At 50.4% G+C, this 19,211-nt stretch overlaps 1 protein-coding gene across 1 annotated transcript in view; it reads left to right on the top strand.

The window, feature by feature from the left end:
* The window catches only part of ADAMTS17 (ADAM metallopeptidase with thrombospondin type 1 motif 17), a 278,659-nt gene that overhangs the window by 69,418 nt on the left and 190,030 nt on the right, over window positions 1–19,211 (top strand). Inside the window, exon 7 of the mRNA XM_069465782.1 lies at window positions 3,446–3,489. Within this exon, the coding sequence (XP_069321883.1) occupies window positions 3,446–3,489 (44 nt within the window). The remainder of the gene's footprint in view (window positions 1–3,445; window positions 3,490–19,211) is intronic.

Genomic DNA, 19,211 nt, shown 5'->3' with positions numbered 1-19,211 from the left:
TTCAGCTGCAGGGCACGGGGGCTCTGGGAGAGCAATGCAGCGGCCTCCTGTGTGGCTGTGTCGCGTGCAGCTAGCCCAGGAGCCTGAGCTGTCTTCTTCATTTCCTGCAGACACCTCAAAGCCACCTGAGCAATCACAGTCCCTCCCTTGCTGCTGTGGAGCTGCTTGCACCGGGGGATCCGCGCACGGTCCTATTCTCTGGGTTCCTGCAGATGTTAAATTGAAAACCTTTTGCAAGGATGGGGGAGGCAGCGCTGGAGTCAGGCAGGAAGCTGAGTTGGCGGAGAAGCCTCGTTTAATAATTAGAGGCAGAGAGCTGCAATTCCCTGGGTTGGGATAATAATGGGCTGATGTTTTCACAAGGAAATTGGGTGCGAGGCAGCTGCTGCTCTGGAGAAGCAGTCCCTTCCTCCCACGGTAATCCGAGCTGAGGCTGCACAGGCCAGGCAGCGTTCAGGGGGCAGCCTCCCCAAGTCCTGTGCCTGGGACTGGCTGGCATGAGGGTTTCTTTTAAGGTTCTTCCCCCCTTACAGGTGTGGGTGAGCCCAAGAGGGTACTCTTCCAGGCACCGCCTGATGGACACATGGCCGCTGTGGAGGCTGTGAGCATGACGTCACGTCCAGCAGAAGCCGCTGAGCCAGAGTGGCGGAAGTTGGGGTTTCTGCAACTATGTCTAGGGCTGGAAAGGGCCCCAGAGTAGACTGGGGCTGGGGCCACATAGGGCCCACACAGGGGCCTGGGCTCCAGGGGGCCTCAACACCTGGCGTGGCTTTACCTTTTGCTCTGCATCTGACCCAGAAAGCCAGGAATGCAGAACTCCTCCCCCCAAGCGCACTCAGGTCTGGGATCTGATGAGAGTTCCAGGGAGACGCCTGGAGCAAATGCGGCCGGCCTGTAGGTCCTCCTGCTGGGGCCCCTTGGGCTCCCCCTAACCTCCCTCTTGGTGTAACCCCATCTAGCTCCTCTGGGATGGTCTTCCCTTCACCTTTCTGCCAAGGGGGCCTCTTGTGAAGCTTTGCTCATGGTGAGAGCTCAATGAGTATCTGTTGAATGTGGTGTTCCATCTTATCAGGTTTCTAAACACTGGCGAGGGACAGTGGCCTCTGGTGAGCTTGTAGGGCCCATTGAAAAAGGTCTGGAAACATGTTAATTAATGAAGGATCAGTATTCATTAAGCCCCAACTGTATGCCAGGCAGTAGGTTATGCCCAGGACCAGCTGCATGACGTGTGGGGCCCTGTAGCAAAATGGAAATGCAGGACCCTGTGTTCAAAAATTACTAAGAATTTCAAGATGGCGACAGCAGAGCATTAACCCAAGTCCGAGAGGCTGGAGCTTCTGAATGCAGGGCCGTGTGACTGCACGGAGCACACGCCCAGGATGCCAGACCGTGCAGCTCCATGTCAGCCTGCCTCCTCTCGCGGAGTGTACCGTGGACTTTAGGGCTGGAACTATGGCTGGCCCTTGTTTTTTCTTTCATTCCCCAGTGAACTCCACAGCCCCAGCCTGGGGACTTGGTGTGAGTTGGCAGCGGCATGACATAAAAAGCGAGTATCCTTGATAATTAAAGGAACAGACCAGGCTCCCTGTGCATGATGCCGCCCCTGCAGGCAGGTGGCTCTTGCTTTTCCTCTTCTGAGGAAGGAACTTGAACAGGAAAGAGAGGAGATTCAAATTTCGGCCGATTCTTTCAAGACAGGGCTTTGATTGAGCGTGTCCCTCCCTGAGCTGACCACACCTCTGCCCTTTTCCTCAGGAGAAGCAGTGGGTGGGTCTACCATTCGGGTCTGCCTCTTCCGGGAGGCCGTGGGATGGGAGAACACGGGGCTGGCTTTCTCGAAGCTGGCGCCCCCCTGGCCTTGAATGGCTCTCTCTCTGGTTGGACTGAAGGCCATACTCCCTTTCCCCCTAGCTCAGCTGAGGCAACAGGACAAAGCTTTCAACACATTCAGTCCACAACTCTGGGAACCCCTGGAGCAAGGTGTTGGGCCGGCCTGGTCTTAGTATGAGTGTGTGTGGGAGAGTGATGTTCAAAACACTGCATGGGAAGGCTGCGGGGCCAGGGCTAGATGCTGGACCAGTGAGCATATTTGTGTCCTTCATTCTGTTTGTTTGACTTCCTTTCTGCCAGTGCTGCTTCCACTGCCTGTCCCTTAGTCTTCTGAAAGGGAGTCTTTGACTGAAGACCCAAGGGAGAGGCTTCTCAGCTCTTTATGGCTGTTCCTCCTCCGTTTCCACAGAGGTTCCCTTGGCATTGGAGTGAGGTTATCAACAATGTGGGAGTCTCGAAGGCTTTTTTTACCCCTTTGTTAAATTACCTGGAGTGAGTTTTGGAGACGTTTTATTCAGCATGGTGACTGTATAGATGCTCCTTACCTTACAATGGGATGATATCCCAATAAGCCCACCATAAATTGAAAATATCATAAGTTGAAATGCAATTGTTAAATCTAACCTACCAAACACCATAGCTTAGCCCAGCCAACCTTAAACGTGCTCAGAGCACTTACGTTAGCCCACATCTGGGAAAACTCATCTAACATAAAGCCTACTTTATAATGAAGTGTTGAATGTTTCATGTAATTCATCGAACACTGTACGTGATGTCAAAATTGTCACAGTTTTGCACTGTAAAGTCAAAAAATCATAATTTGCACCATCATAAGTCAGGGACCTTCGGTAGTTAACGTGTGCTTGAAAATTGATGAGAGTAGATTTTTAATGTTCTCATCACAGAAAATTGATAAGCAGGTAAGGTTCTGGAAATGCTAATTAGCTTAATTTAATCATTTCACAACCCCGTACGTATTCCATGGCTGGCCCCTGACCGTGGAGACTTAGGGCAGGAACCGTGGGAATGCTCCTGTGTTGGAAAAGAGGTGCCCAGACCCTGCTTCACCCCGAGAGGCCAGATGAACCCCTTGTGCCTGCAGAACCGGGGCTGGACCAGGTTTCAAGCATCTTTGCTGTCTAACTGGGCCACAGCTACACACCTGGGGGATCTTGGGGTGCTTTCAAGAACACAATTTTTAGAAATGAAATTGTTCTCTTCTCATGGAAGTGGATACGTCGTCATTATAGCATCAAAAACAAGTTGTTTCCCAAGTAGAGTACCGTGGGGAAGCCACAACTGGATGATATTGACCGAGAATTGTCTCTGGTCTTGGCAAACATATTCCAAATCGTTTTCAGCTGTTAGAAGGTGTCCTCCCAGCAACTTATTTGTGGAATAGCTCACCTATAAAAGGAGGGTCTTGTGGAGAGTCACTGGGCTTACAAATGGTGTGGATGGGTTACCCTTGGCAAACATTGTTGGTTCTTCATTATGACTTGTGACAACTAAAGTGACAATATTGTAGAACAACTAGGCAAGGTTGACAGTGTTTTCTTCTCCCATTCTTGGGGGTACTGTATGTACCTGACTGTCTTTTTTTTTTTTTTTTTAGGACAGATTTCTGCGTACACAAAGATGAACCGTGTGACACTGTTGGTAAGTTTAGAATTTGAATAATAATCTAAGGGGCTAATATAGCCTGGAATAATCTGGAGACTTCTTGATAGCACCTCCAGTCTGGAGGAGCTGTCCTCATACAAGCTCTGCACATCCCTTTGCCTCTTTTCTTATAAATTGGTTCTTTGACTTTGTTTTGCTTTTTTTTTCCCCCCGAAAAGTTTTGAAGTTACTTACAGCAGAAGGCATCTAGATAAAGGGTTAATAAGGAAGAGATGAGAAATTGAACCAAGGGGAAGAGCCACCAGGCTGCCTGGAGGTATCGGCAGTTGGGGGTACATTTGGCTCTAAGGGTCTTGGCCACTTCCCTCTAACGGCGGGAGGGAAGTTTGCTGAGTTTTACAGTTGTTGTCATGAGACAGAAGCTTAGTGGTTTCTTCTCTTGCCCGTGGATGGTCTTTGCCAAGTGCCCTAAGAGGTGAAGCGTGACTGTAAGACGTCTCCTCCCCCAACTTTGGTGGCAGCCAGACTAGTTGCTTTCTTGTCAGTGCTGAACCAACATGCAGTGCTGGAAAAATACATTTTCCTTCCTTCCCCACCCCTCCTCCTCAACTCTCTTCTCTCTCACCTTCCCCTTCACTTAACATTTTCCTTTCTCTCCCATTTTCAGCTATATCTGGTTTGTCTTGACTTCTTGTTGGTTTCCAATGGAAACCACTCTTTGAGTGTAGGAAGAGAGTGCTCAGTTAGGAGAGGAAACACCAAGAGTGTTTCCAGTTTTGTTCTACCCTAGCACAAACCTTTGTTCACCAGGAGGTTGGCATACAGTATTGCATTGCCAAAAGCAAAACTGTGGATCTTGTATGCTTAGAATTGTGGTAAAACGCAGGAAAACAGTATAGGATAAAATACATAATATTGTGAAATTCACATGTAAAAGCCCGAGCTGCTCATGGAGCCCCAGCAGTGGGTAATCGCAACCTCGGCTCTGGCTTGCCTGTGTCTGGGCTGGTGACCTAGGGGAAGTCAGCTGCTTGATCCATTACTTGGTCACGTTGGACAGGGTGACTCATAGAGCCCTTCAAAATCTAGTATAACGATAGTGGACATTTCTGTCATATTTTAGAGTTTACAAAATGAATTTTAATATACTTCATCAGTCCTCCAAGTGGATCTGAGGGTGAGGTGACAAAAGCCAACCAAACAATCCTTGCTTTGTTATTTGGGAGCTCTCTCCATCGCGGAATTACTAAACGAAGACGACGTAAAATATGTTTCTCTCGAGGGCTAGCTGACACAGGCCTACGTGTGGCTGGGGCTGTAGGGACGTGTCTGTGTTTCTCTGTCCGTCGACGGGGCTGCCAAGTCATGTGCTGTCCCCAGGAGCGGCTGCTCCTTCCCGGGTTGGCCAGTTCGCAGGTCAACTGTGATGGCCGCCTACCCTGCCCTGGGGCTGCCTCCACTCCCTGTGCCTGCTGCTCCCTCGCTTGCCCTGTGCAGATGCGGACCCTTCTTACACCCCTTGTCTCTCCAGACGACTCTGTCCTACACAGCCTCCAGCCTGGATGTCCTCCAGCACCTGGCACAGGGCTTGGGAGGCACGGTCCCCGCTGTTGGCTGGCTGCTTGAATGCAGAAGGAATGAAAGAACGGATGAACGAGAGCAGGTGAAGGAACTCCAGTGTTTGTCAACAGCATGCATCTAATCACGTGGTTTCCTTTCGTGGGATTTCTACTTGGCTTTTATTTTCTTTTGAATATGTAAAAGGTTTCCCTTTTGACAGGAACGTGCCGTGCATTGTTAGGTACCATATTCAGGCTCCCTGTTGAAGAGCAGGCAGCTACTTCCAATCAAGCATTTTTTCCTCTTCTAAACCACATCACCATACTACTTCTTATTCATTTGCTCTGGCTGCCGTAACACAATATTGCACAGACCAAGTGGCTTAAACAACAGATATTTATTGTCGCCCAGATCCAGGTGTCGGCAGGGTGGTTTCTCCTGAGGCCTCTCTCCTTTGCTTGCGGGCAGCGGCCTCCTTGCTGTGCCCTCACGTGACCTTTCCTCTGTGCACACCTGCCTGTCGCCTCTGCCTCTTCTTGTAAGGACGCCAGTCTTACTGGATTACAGCCCCACCCTTACAACCTCATGTAACCTTACTTAGCTTTGTAAAGGCTCTCTCTCTAAATACAGTAGACGTTGTTCTTCAGGTGACAGCTTGGTGGCTGAGGGAACCCGCCTGCTCCCTGCTCTCTGTTGTGAGCTCTTTCGAATACGTCAGTGATTTTCACCTTTTCCAAAGGAGCAAAATCCCTCTTTTAAAAATTAATCTTAGGTGGTGTTTTATTAGTACACATTCATTTTAATGTGTCATATTTTACCTGGACAGATTATTGGGCCGGTCAGCAAGAGCAATGGGGCGATGTGGTGAACAGAATCATGTGAAAACTGAGGTTATGGTAGTCAGATACTGATCTCCACTTCCAACTGATATCTATATTTTACATTTTTTTAAAATTTTGAAATAATTGTAGAATCACAAAAAGGTACCAGAATAGTACAGGGAGTTCCCTTGTGCCTGTCCCCCAGCTTCATCCGATGGTGGCATCTCAGGTGGCTCCAGTGCACTCTCAGAACCAGGGAAGTGATGGTCCCAGTGCGGTGAACTAGACGGCAGGGCTTGCTCAGTTTCGCTGGTTTCTGCGTGCACTCGTTGTTTGGGGGTTCACTTTCACACACGGTGCCGTGACGCCCGTGTGCAGATCTGTCCACTCACCACGGCCCTCAAGAACAGAACGGCTCCATCACCTCCAGGATGCTCCCTCCGCCGTCTCTTTAGAGCCACCCCCCGGCACCCTCCCCTTCCCTAACCCCTGGCACCCATTTATCTGTATTCCATCTCTATAATTTTGTCATTGCAACATCCAGTTTATTTTTGTATTTTGATTGTTCAGAATAGAAAAATAATCTGAGTCACGTTGATGTGTGCTCGTCGATGCTGAGAGATTTTGAGCAGCTGCCTGTAAACCTCAGGACCCGGCTCTAGCATGGGTTGCTCACCCTGAGTTCTACAAGAAATGAGATAGCTGGTGCCTCAGAGTCACTAGGAAAGCTCCGAGCTTGCCAGTGTTGTATCCTTCGGTCTGAGGCAGTGTTTTGGGGTTTGTGCCTTGTTGTAATTAGGGGGCGGCTCACGTGTAGCAAAGAGCACAAATCTAGATGGATTTTTAATTTATGCCTATACTTTCTTCTCTTTTGGCTTATCTCATGTTTATTGAGATGGTTTTAAAGCAATATTTTGAGTTCTTTTTTAATCAGTGCATTTTAAATTATGATAAAATATATGTGACATAAAATTTGCCATCCTAGCCATTCTTCAGCGTACAGTTCAGTGGCAGAAAGTACGTTCATGCTGTCGCACGCTCGTACCCTGTGCTCTCGAAACCACCACTCGGATCAAAGTAAAGAATTTCGGTCTCCCAGAAGGTTCCCTCAGGCCCCTCCCCGTCAGCACCCCCTAAAGGTAACCTACTGTTGTGTTTTAATTACTGTTTTAAAAACAGTTTAAAATGGATCTCAGAGATCAATTTGAATGATACGTTAGAAGAATCTCTGAGGTACTGAGAAGATTTAGGGGGTTCCGTGGAAAATGCTTTGCTCTGCACTGCCCAGTCTGCATCAGCCTGGATCCTGAATGTGAGGAATGAGCAGAAAGGGGACTTACTGGAAGGGGACTGCTGTGGGGCTGGGGAGCCTGGCTTGGGCACAGGCAGCACCTGGGGGAGCCTGGGAGGACGACGCCACAGGTGCCATGCAGAGGTCGGGGGCAGGGCCTGTCTGGTCCCAGTGCCACTGCGGCTGGGAGCAGCCTCCACCCCCCCCCCCACAGTCGTCTGTCACCAGCCCACAGTCCGGGGTCCTGACCCAAATTGGGTGGTCTGCCTCACCCTCCCGACCTGCCCTGGGGCAAGGGAGGCTCTGGCCCTTTGGGTTTCCATATGGGAGGCAGCAGCACCTCCTGTAATGAATCTGTGGTGGGGGCTGAGGGGGTTCTCCAAAGGGGATCAGTGTGCTTTAGCCAGGGGGAGGATGGATGCTGGGCAGTCCACAGTGACCTACATCCACTGCCCTTTCAGCGAAGGTGGAAACACGAAGCTTATATCTCTGGGATTCCCAGGGGTCCCGCTGACGTAGGCAGCGCTGGGGTTTCCCAGGCCCTGGCTCTACGGTGGTTCTGACCACCAATAAGCAGAGGCCTCACTGAGCCCCTCTGTCCTGGGCAGGACTTGGCTGAACAGATGAGTGGTTACGCTTTTAAGAAGTCCCACCAGGCGGACCCTTCCTCCCTCCCTCCCGGCTCTGCCAAGGGCTTCTTGGGGCTCTTTGGAAGGGGAAGGACAAGCAGGGATGACCCCTTCAGGGTTCTGCTGATCTCCACCATGAAGCAAGGTCACTCCCAGGAGGACGGGCAACTTGTGAGGCTCTAGGAAAACAGCTTAAGTCCCCTCACCCTGCGCATTTCAGACCTCACCCGTGTGGAGTGTGCGCTTTTCATTTGTTGCATGGCTTCATCTGGAGCATTCTGCCTTCCGGCCACTGTTGTCACATAGATACTGTCCTGGGTGAGAAGAGGCAGTTGAGAGGACAGGGATGTGGCCAGAGGTGAGACCTCAGGAGGCCTTGGCTGGCCCTTGTGTTCCTGTTTCCTACACGCACCTTTGGGCCTCTCTCTGGGACGTCTCAGTTACAGTGAGTGAACGTGGGGCGTTGGTGTTCTCCTACCCATGCCTGCAAATTGAGCTATGGTGGTGTGTTTTTTTTTTTGTTGTTGTTTTTTTTTTTTTTTTTTTGCCTAAATCAAGCTGCTCTTATTTGCTTTCCTTGCTTGGTCTTACAATGTTTTTCAATTAATGGCAAAGCCTCCCTTTTCCTCCCCCAGGATAGGGGAGGGATAATCCTGCAGAAGGAAAATAGAAAGTTCCACAGCCACATGCGTAAGGCCAGCTTGATGTCTCCGAGGAGCTCTGAGTCTGGTCCCTGCACTGGGGCTCACCTGCTGGGCCTGCTCTCCTTGAACTTGGGTGGAAGGACCCCTTCCCTGCATCAGCCTCAGTTCTGGTGCTGCACTCTCTGATAGGTCTGGGTGGCCTGAGGGGAGCTTTGTAGACATGGCCACTGCCCCCTAAGCGTGCACGGGTGGAGGAAGCGGAGGCGGGAAGCGTTGCCGACAGGGATGTTGGTGTTTGGGAATGAAGCCTCGATTTCTGGAGTCTCTCTGGCCAGCTTACCATGAGGCCACAAAACCAGAAGGTGCTGGGGAACCGGCGAGAGGTGAGGGAGAGCGGGTGATGGACAGTGTCGTGACCCTGGATGGACCTGTTGAGTTCTTAGGAATGAATGTGTCGAGGAGCAAGATGAGTTGTGAACCATGTGATGTCCTAACAGAGGGCCCAGGTGTGAAAGGAATGTCACTTTTTATGCATAAAAACAAGCATCAAAATCGATACCCCTGCTATGATTCATCCCTCCGCAGTAGTCACCCCAGGACCATTTGCTTATTCCAGCTGGCGCCCTTGCCGAAAGTGTGCAGAACGCCCTCGGGGCCTCCTTCTCTGGTGTTGCCGTGGTCTTGCTCCTGCTCCATCCCGTGAGGGGTTTTGAGTTGTCCAAAAGAGGCGTCAAAAGTTCTGTTTACTGGATAAAGCCGCAAAGTAGTGTTTGAGGCACAGATAAAACAGTTTTTTTGCTGATAAGACTAAGCTTTGGGTTTCTTTGCTTCTAGGGGCTTTCCTGCTTGTTCATTTTGCTTTATTGTCATTCCTTGAAACAGGACAAAAGTCGAGTTTCAGTCGTGCTTCAAAGTTGTTTGGTAGCAGCATAGTCTCTGAGAATTGCCTCCAAGAGGAAATGACTCCTTTGAATGACTAGTTCTGACGTCAGTTTCTTCACCTGATGGCCCATCTCACGTTTGGCAGCCTGGGTGCTGCCTTAAGTTTTGAACTTTTGTCCACACTGTGTCTCTTGTGTCTATTCTGAGAAGGTGACAAAGGTGAAGGCACAACATTTAATTACATACTAGTTGTCCCACATCAGACGACCCGCAGTTTTTAGCAAATTCATCTGTTTGCCAGGGGCTGTATTCATATTTATAAGTATGCTTTTGACCATGTTCTGTGCTTTTTTTGGGAGGTTTTATGAAAGTCTTCAATTTGGGGAATCAAATATGCATACATCTAGCCATCAGGGTGCAGACTGTTTTGGCAAGTTCTGCCTTCCTCCTCATACTATAAAAAAATAGGCCATCCACATAAAAGAGTTAGGAAAGTAGCATTCTATCAATTTCAGGGCTTAACATCCCACAAATTTGGCTTGGATTTCTCAGCTAATAGAGTTACTTGGAAAACAAAAAAGTATAGACTTCAGGAAACTAGTTCCTTCTCTCTTAGGTTTAGCTTTAAACGTTGGTAGAGAGTATTTTCTCGGAAATACCAGTTGTGTCTGGATGTTGGAGAGGGTCTTCTGAAAGACTGTTTGTAGGAGCTGTGATGCCTAAGGGGAGCAGAAGAGGACAAGGACAGGGACCCCAGGCAGTTTCCTGCATTTACCCTGTATGGTTGTCCTGTGCATGGCTTAAAAATAGTGACAGGGGTGAATAAATATGTTAAGGGATATATACATGTGTGTATACCCCTACATACAAACACCACACGCATGCCCGTTTACACACATACATACCTGGGTGCATGCGTGCACATGGAATTGTGATTGTGTGTACCCCCTGTAAATACCTTAAGGTCTGGTGAGGCTTCATCCGTTCCTACAAATTCTGTAAGTTCTCTGCTAGTTCTTGTAGGACGCTCCCAAGAAGACCTGTCTGCCATGGGTACGACACAATAAGATCCCACTGCAGGAGGTTTGTGTTGGGGATTTGGCTGCCAGTCCATACTGGAACCAGTTGCCCCAGGGGACCAAGTTCAACTTCTCTTATTTCTCCTGCCAGGGTTGTGTCTAAGGTTACATAATGGCTGAAATACATTAGAAAATGGTGAAAACATGTTTTTGCTTGGGATGGGCTTCTACCAGCCCTTTGGAGATGTGGAACCAACGTTTATTTTGGAACTAGACAGAGACCAACAAAACACAGGGCTGTGAGCAATTGCCTTTTGGGCTGGAGAGCAAGAGGGCTGAGAAGGCAAGAAGCTCCCTGTGCAGGGCGGCCAGCCGTGACCCTTCAGGTGCAGGCTTGGCGCCCTGTCAATGTTCTGGTCGGGAAAGTAGGTGCCTTCTAAGAGTGTCCCTCCTCAGGGTGGCAGGTCAGTACCTTCCCAGGTTCCTGTGCTCACAGACAGTTGCGAGGGGACTCTGAAACAGACCTCCCTTCCAGGCAGACAGCTGTTAGCCTGCGCGAGGTATCGGTGACATTGGTGCCAGGCCAAAGCCCACCACCCTTTCACTCCCAACGCAGGCTCCGAGTGACAACAGCAGAGGGAGTCTCTGACACTCCTTTGGTGTTTCCCTTCCTCATGGCCAAGGGAGCACTTTGTGATTAGCTTGGAATGATGTCCCATGTGTCATTGCCTCACAGCGCGGCTCTTCCTCCAGTCATGCAGTTCTGAGTCAGCCCTGACCCTTTATTAGGTTTGTTAGAAACAAACAAAAGCCTCCCTGAATAGCAGGATAGGGAGCAGAATCATAAATGGGAAACTAGGCCTTGACGCGATGCCTTCTTTGTAGTTGTGAGTCCTGAAGAGCTCATGGAGCCTGTGTGCAGCCTGCTCAGAGGGTGCCCGTGCCCAGAAGAGCGGGTGGGAGAGGCAGGGGAACCAGGTGCCATCTGCAGGGCTCCACGAGAACAAGCCTCCTTCCCTGGTTGGAGTGAGCCAAGGACACGCAGGCTGACAGCCAGGAAAGGGCTCCCCCCATGGTGTCTGTACTATTTACCACCTGCAGGGTCCCACCATCTCCACAGTGCAGCTGAGCCCATCCTCAGGGGCCACCCATGAGAAGAGGGGACAGGTGTGGCTTAGTCAGTGCTCTGGTCTGAGCACTGGCTCTGCAGTTAGACCTGGGTTCAAATCTTGCTTCCACCACTGTCCTGTGTGATTCACATAGTATCTCTAGCTCTGTTTTCTCATCTGTAAAATGGGGATAATAGTACCCAGGGTTATTGTGAGGGTTAAATGGGGTGACCGATCATACCTGTTAGGATGGCTGCTGTCAAAAAATAGAAAATAATCAGTGTTGACAAGGATGCAGAGACCTGGGAGCCCTTGTGCACTGCTGTAGGAATGTAAAATGGTGCAGCTGCTATGGACAACAGTATGGCAGCTCCTCAAAAAATTGGAACTCTGATCCAGGAATTCCACTTCTAGGTATATCCCCAAAAGAAGTGAAAGCAGGGACTTGAACAGATATTTGTACACCTGTCTTCACAGCAGCACTATTCACAATAGCCAGAAGGTGGAGGCAGCCCAGGCGTCTGTGGAGGGACGAGTGGACAAGCAAAATGTGGTCTGTACGTACAGTGGGTATCACTCAGCCCGGAAAAGGAAGGAGATTCTGACACACGCTACGACATGGCACCTCAAGGACATTATGCTAAGTGAAATAAGCCAGTCACAAAAGGACAAATACTGTATGAGTCTACATATATGAGATACCTGGCGTAATCAAATTCATAGAGCTAGAACATAAAATGGTGTTTGTCAGGTTGGGGGAGGGGAGAGTTGTCATTTATGGGGACAGAGTTTCAGTTTGAGAAGATGGAAAAGTTCTGTGGATGGACGGTGGTGATGGTTGCACAATGACGTGAATGTACTTAATGCCACAGAACCACACACTTACAACAGGTAAGATGGTAAATGGCCTGTTGCATAGTCCTTGCCACAATGTTTTTTTAAAAAATGATATGACAGAGGGAGCAAAGTTGTGAGTTTTATTCTCTAGCACTTCTTAGAGATTTCATCCAAGAAAAATTGGTCAGGATGAGAGAAGAAGTATCATTCCCAGAGATAAGGGGTCCTCCTGTAGTCTCCACCCTGGGAGGTGGGGGAGGGGAAGGAGACACGGGGTGCAGGGTCCCAGGGAGATACATGGGGGGCAGGGAGGAGCAGGAAGAAGCACCTGCACAGGACAGGAGCAGGAGGTAGGCCCGGACAGCAGAGGCTCGGGTGCAGAGAGGGTGAAGACAGGAAAGAGAGCATTTTAAGAAGTGTTGCTAGGGGGAAAATCAGAGTCCTTTTCACTGTTCCTAGGGACCCTTGGAAGAGATTAGGATGCCTTTGCAGGTTTCTGTTTTGGTTGCCGAGCTGTGCTGCTTTGGCTTAGACTCCAGGGCCAGCCTGGACCACGTGGGCACTGAGACTCACCGAAGCTGCCACTGGTATTTTGGGATGATGGGCAGTCCTCATCCACACCTGGCACTAAAATCACTGCCTTAGAGTTGAGCCAAGAGTTCATTTTCCCGATGACTGCTTAACTCTTGGACTCACAGTGTAAAGAGCTGGGGTCAGTCACGGTGAAGCCACTGCGGTGCTTGCAATTACCACAGGGGCAGGATGCAAGTGACCCTGTAAAGTCAGAGCTACAATTTGAGGGAGGATGTTTGTAGCTTGCATATTTCAGGTGGTTCGCCAGGCTCCTGTGGGCTTTGTGAGTTCATTAAATTGAAGAACCCTTAAATCCCCCTTGGGAAATCTTAAGTTGGCTCTGGGTTTTTAACCTCAGTTTTTGCCATTAGGCAGCTTAAGTGCTTCGGGAATGGGAGAGAAGATTATGTCAGTGTAGGCCATTGCCCTGCTGTGTTGAACAGAGACATAGCCGGGCCTGGCTATTATTTAGGGCAGTTTAAGCAACTTTTGGAATTACTGACATAGATGACTTGGATCAGAAATTCCCTACAGGTGCTATCGTGGTGGGAGGAAGCTTGACTTGATGCACAGAAAAGGGCTCAGTCTTGGTTAGAAAACAGCTGAGTCACAGTTAGGAAAGGACTGAGTCATAGTTAGGGAAGGGTTGAGTCATGGCTAGATAAGAGCTGAGTCAAGGTTAGGAAAGGGCTGAGTCATGGTTAGACAAGAGCTGAGTCATGGTTAAATATGAGCTGGGTCATGGTTAAATATGAGCTGGGTCAACGTTAGGAAAGGGTTGGGTCATGGTGAGGGAAGGGCTGAGTCATGGTGAGGAAGAGGCTGAATCATAGGGAAGGGTTGAGTCATGGTGAGGCAAAGGTTGAGTCACAGTGAGGGAAAGGTTGAGTCATAGTTAGACAAGAGCTGAGTTATGGTGAGGGAAATGCTGAATCATGGTAAGGAAGGGACTGAGTCATGGTGAGGGAAGAGCTGAGTCATGGTTAGTAAGAGGTGAGCCAAGGTTAGAAAAGGGCTGAATCATGGTTAGGAAAGGATAACTGATGCTGGTATAATCTGGGGCATTAGGTAAAGACGGCTAGCCAATATCTGCAGCCATTTTTTTTCTCCCTAGATGATTACATTTCCCAGCCTACCTGGCAGTGGCCAAGTGACTGCCTTCTGTCAGTGGAATAGGAGTGGAAGTGAAGCACACTGTTTCCAGGCCTGGCCCAGCACCTGTGAGCCATACCTGGGGGTCTTTCTCCACTGGTTGGCTGGGTAAGGCTATCCATGGAACTGACAGCCACAGTCCCTGACACATTAGATGCTATATGAGTGAGAAGTGAGGCGTGTTGAAACACTGAAATTTGGGGTTTTGTTTGCTACAGCACTTAGCTCCGGTGATGAAAAATGTTAATCTGAGTATCTACAAGATCCTCCTCTTGAGATACTTCAAAGTCTCAAAGCAGTGAAGACTTCCATCTCTGCAGGTACTAAGAGGACAGTGGCCCCATCTCTGTGTTCAGGCTGAAAGAACAACTTTGGCAGGCGACCTGCCAGGGTGTGGTGGAATGAGGGGAAGAGCCAGAACGTTGAGCGATTTTTTAGTGAAGAATTAGAAAGAAATCTTGGACTTGTAAGGAAGAAAAACTTAACTTTTTTTTGCTCTTTACCCATCTTTGGTTCATTGGGTGGGCCCTGCAAAGTAGACTGATGACAACAACAAAAAAAAAACAGATTAACAAGAGAGAAACAAACAGAAGTTTAATGTGAGCATTGTGCATACACATGGGCGTACTCAGCAGTGAGTAGCTCAAAGAGGTGGTTAGAACTCGGGCTTATGTAGCATCTTAACAAAAGAACAAATACATTGTTAGAGGTGACAAAATAAAAAAATAGGACTTTGAGTTCCTAAGGTGGCAAATTTTGGGAAGGTAAATATTAATACATGGGCGAACTAACAGAAGATGAGGCCTAATCAAGTTTGTCCTGTAGATTCCTCCAGTGCCCTCTCAGGGCTCCTGAGGGTCTAGAGTTGTCTCCGGTGATTAACTTCTGTCCTTCCTGGTAGGGCGGTGTGGGGGACACCTTTACAAATTCATGTCCTGCTTTCAGGCAAAGAGTAGGAGGGGAGAGAGCTTTCTTGTACTTGCTGTTTCTCAATTGCTTCAGCTCAAAATAATCTTTCTGCCTCAGTGACATATTTTGGGCTGGCATCCTCTGCTACCATTCAACCTTTGTTGTGGTCCTGGGGAAAGTTCCTACATTGTTGAAGGTATTTGGGGCAGAGGAGGGAAGGTATTTGGCTGCTCCTTGAGAACAGTAGTGACTTAGGACTGGGGGGCTGGAAGGTGCCACACAGCTCTGGTCTCGTGAGGCGGTCCAGGTGTGGCCCAGCAGTTTCTCAGTCTCCATCAAGGGCCCAAGGCCAGTTCTGGGCTCAAGGTGGAGCCGTTTTTCCCCAGAGAGTTTATCATCTCTCTGAGTCAAGGGTTGTAAGGCCCTGGTGGGATTCACATCTGATTTCTTTGTCAAATCAGCTACGTAAGAGTGACATGTGTCCTTGTCCACCTTCCTCTTGCCACCCATCCCCTTTCCCTCTGAAGTGCTCTGGCCCTGCTGGTAAAGCAGGTAAGGGAACCTAGTGGCTCATTAGATGTCCAAGTGTGGATGAGTTGCTGGCCTCTGTGGTTCTAGAACCTTCTCTCGTGCTACCTCCTTCAGTGCTGGAGAGAGGCCCCCTTTCTTACTCACTTCCACCAAGGGCAGCCTCTTCTCGCTTCTCCTGCGAGTCAAAGGGACATTGGCACAGTCCAGCATCTCACAGGCCAGGAAGCGGTGCCAAGATCCAGACCTTCTTTTCCCTTAGCCTTGGAAAGTTGAAGAATTTGCTTTCAGCAGAGTTGACTGCCGTGTCCCTGCACCTGTCACCCTTCAACATATGGGGAATGAGCATAACCAGGGTGGCTCCTTGTCCCGTGGTTGCGGGCGGTGGTGGTGATACTTGCTCCCAATGTTCTGCGACCTCATGGGATTCTCCAGAAACATGGTGCTGGTGGTTAGGAAAGGCAGGAGGGAGTAGTGGTTTTCAGGACAGCCTCTGGTGTCCCCCTGCCTGGTTGAAATCCCAGCGGTGCTACCTAGAGTGAGACCCCGGGCAGTTCACGTGTCCTCACGTTTCAGTTTCCCAATCTGCAGGGGGACGGAATGGTAACTCCTGCCTCGTGCGGCGTGGTGGTTGTGAGAATGGGAAATGCGGTACAGGTAAGTCTAGGTAGAGGGCCCAGCACTCACAGTGGACGTGCCAGCGGTGTTGGCCCTGCTGTTCTTGCTTCAGTGGCCCCTGCCCAAGAGATGTCAGAGAGGGCCCTGGAAGTCCTCGGTGGTGGCCTTTGAGAAGAGAGATGCCCGAAGCTAACAGTTCTCAAAGGCTGATCGCAGACCACAGCACCGGCAAAACCTGGGAAGGTGCTGGAAATGCGTGTTTTGGCCTCCTCTGGGCCCTTCTCCGTCAGGGTCTCTGGGGTGGCGCCCAGCAGTCTGTGCTGTCACAAGCCCTCTGGGGCTTCCACGGCACTCGACTTTGAGAACCGCTGATCTGAGTCTTGGCAGTACCAACCAGGCAGGAGGGCTTCACTCTCTGGGCTGTTTGTGTCTGTCTGTGGGTGTGGGGTCAGGGGAGGACTGTCGCCTGCGTGCTGAGGAAGGCCAGGTGTCCCGCAGCTGTGTTAGATAACTGGGGGGTGGCGGAGCGCTATGGGGCGCCGTGCCCGCTGTCAGCCCTGCGGACTTCCCAGAGCGGGCACAAGGTGTGGCTTTTCTGACACGTGGAACCCCTGTCATGTCACTGCTGCAGAAGAGACCGTCACTGAATGCTGTTTTCCCCTTGCATTTCCCCCGAGAATCTCCCACGTCCTGGGTCACTGTGGGGCCGGGTCGGCCTTCCTCTTCTCGGATTGCTGCAGCAGGATGCTTGGCCAGATGGCCAGAAGGTGCTGCTTACACAGCACGGGGCTCTTTTCCCTTTTCCCACGGCATTCCAGGGTTTATTCCATGAAAATGATGAGCTTTCTTCTTCTTCTTCTTCTTTTTCTTTTTTTTTTTTTTGAAAATCCACTCAACTTAATGCTTCTTCCTTCACGTTCCCACTGTTTTTCTCTTGTTTGGTTTCATAATATGGCAGATATTTTCTCCTGTGCCCCATGGTTACAAAATCAAACAGGACACAACAGCTGTGCATAGGCTGTTGAGGGGGTGCCTGGGGAGAAGCGGGGGTGGCCCGTCCTCCCCCCTTGGCGCAGCCGCTGATTGCATGGAAGGGTTCCCGGAGAGGCAGTGGGGAGCAGGGCGGCCGGGGAGTCCCTGGGGCCGCCTGATGGGCTGGTTGCAGCCTTTGCTTTGCCACAGAGCTCCGACTGCCAAGCTAAACATACGTTTTGAGATAAAGTGGAAACCCCAAGAGGTTTTCATCTTGGAAAGGGAACCAGTAAGACAGTCACTGTGTTGGACCAAAGAGTTATTTCCCCCGCATCTGGCTTTGCACACCCTGTGCGATAGTCAAGGGAGTCAGCACCGCAGGGGCTGTGGGGGGCGCCAAGGAGGCGGGTGGTGGAGTGGAAGATGCTCCTAGAGACGGGCTGGCGCCGCTCCTTGCCAGTATGTGGCCTTGGGCCTGTGACCTTCCCCTTCTTGTTGGTCGGATCAGGCTTGGACTACCGCGCCCCGGGCCATGTTGTGGAGATTACTGTGGAACAACTGTGACATTTGGCACAGTGCCTGTCTGCCTCGTGGAAAACGGTGGCTGTGAGTTTTATTAGCTATTTCTGGTAGTCGACTGGCTGTCGTACCATCTTCGTTTCGGAAGGTGCCCAATACACACTTCTCCACCAGCAACGCCTGCCCGCTCTGCCCTCGGGATAGATTCCTCATCAGACCTCTTTCAGCTACACTGGCCGTTCCCTCCGCAGTCCGGGCCTGTCCTACCCTCTCCTGCTGGTTCTCCTCACCTCTGCCGCTGCGCCTCCTGCCCAGCTCTTTCTTACGTGACAGCCAGAAGGTGACTTTTAAGACATAAAGCAGATTATGTGAGTTCCTTGCTCAAAATCCTCTGGTGGCTTCAGAAGGCAGTTAGGATAAAATCCCAAGACCCGTGGGGCCCCAGAACACGGGGCCCACAGCACTCTTCCTAGTGCTCATGCCCTTGCTCACCCGAGGCAGCCATGCTGGCCGCCTCCTTGTCCCTCCCGCCCTCACCCAGCTCCCCTCTGTCTCGGGGCCTGGCATGCTCTCCCCCCAACATCTCCTTGGCTCACTCTCTCCCTTCCTTTAGGTCTCTGTTCAAATAGCGTCTCAGAGAGAGAAGTGACCTCTCCATTTCCTTCTCAGTTCATCACTTGACCTTACAAGTTTCTCCGCCTATTTGTGATGGGAGTGCAAACGCTGTGTCCTCCTGCCCTCGATGCATTCCTATTGACAGCTTGGTAGATGCTCAATGTGTTTTTATCGTTCAACTGAATGAATCCATTAAAACATATTTATTGAGCTAATAAAATTTGCGCTTTTACCCCATAATGGTGTTTGGAGAGATTAAGGGCTCAGGCCACGCCAGGGAATTTCCAGTTCCATTTATGACTCTGGTTGGCCATCTTGAAAAAGGAAGACCTACATCACTTTCCAATGAGTTATCTTCTGTACTGTTTAACACCACCTTATCTGTGCAGTGGGTAAAGGAACTTCAGATTCAACTGGTATTTATCGAATACCTTGGTACTCTCCCTTTAAAAAACAAAATGGGGCAGAGGGCCTTGGGGATCCATGGTGTGTCCCTTCTGGGGTGGACTGTGAAGTGGCTTCTGCCTGTGAATGGGTCTGTGCCACCTCAAACCTAGATGTTCCAGTGAGATTCCCGCGTGTCCGTGTGAGGACTGTGGTGAGGATTGCAGGAGAGGAAGTTCTGTGCAAGCCGTCCGGCATGTGCTGTGTGGCTGGGTTGCTCCTGCTGCTCAGGAAATGGGCTCGGAGGAGTCAAGTCACTTGTCCAGTGACACAGAGAAAGAGGGAGAACTCAGTTTGGGTGAGTCAGAGTCTGGGGCTTACCGGTGTAGCCCTCCGTGGCTGCCCAAGGGGAAGCCTTCATTGCCGCGAGCGAGGGGAGAAGCCTACAGCTGATGTGGCTTCTCCGTCCTGCCGGTGTGTTTCTGATTAAGAAGAAAGCGGGCTTACTGGGAGAGCGCGTAACCTCTCCGCATGACTTGATGTTAGTCTAGGGACTATTCCGTGTCTGGCACTATTTTCATCTCCTCTAGGCTTCCAGAGCCTATGGATGGGCCCACATCCAGGACGTAAACCTCACCCGCCTCCCACACTGACTGCACACCGCGGACGGGGGTCCCGGCGGGGGGCGGTAGCTTC

This window comes from Eulemur rufifrons, chromosome 3 (genome assembly GCF_041146395.1).
Source record: "Eulemur rufifrons isolate Redbay chromosome 3, OSU_ERuf_1, whole genome shotgun sequence".
NCBI lineage: Eukaryota > Metazoa > Chordata > Mammalia > Primates > Lemuridae > Eulemur > Eulemur rufifrons.
This window is presented reverse-complemented; position numbering and strand designations above follow the sequence as displayed.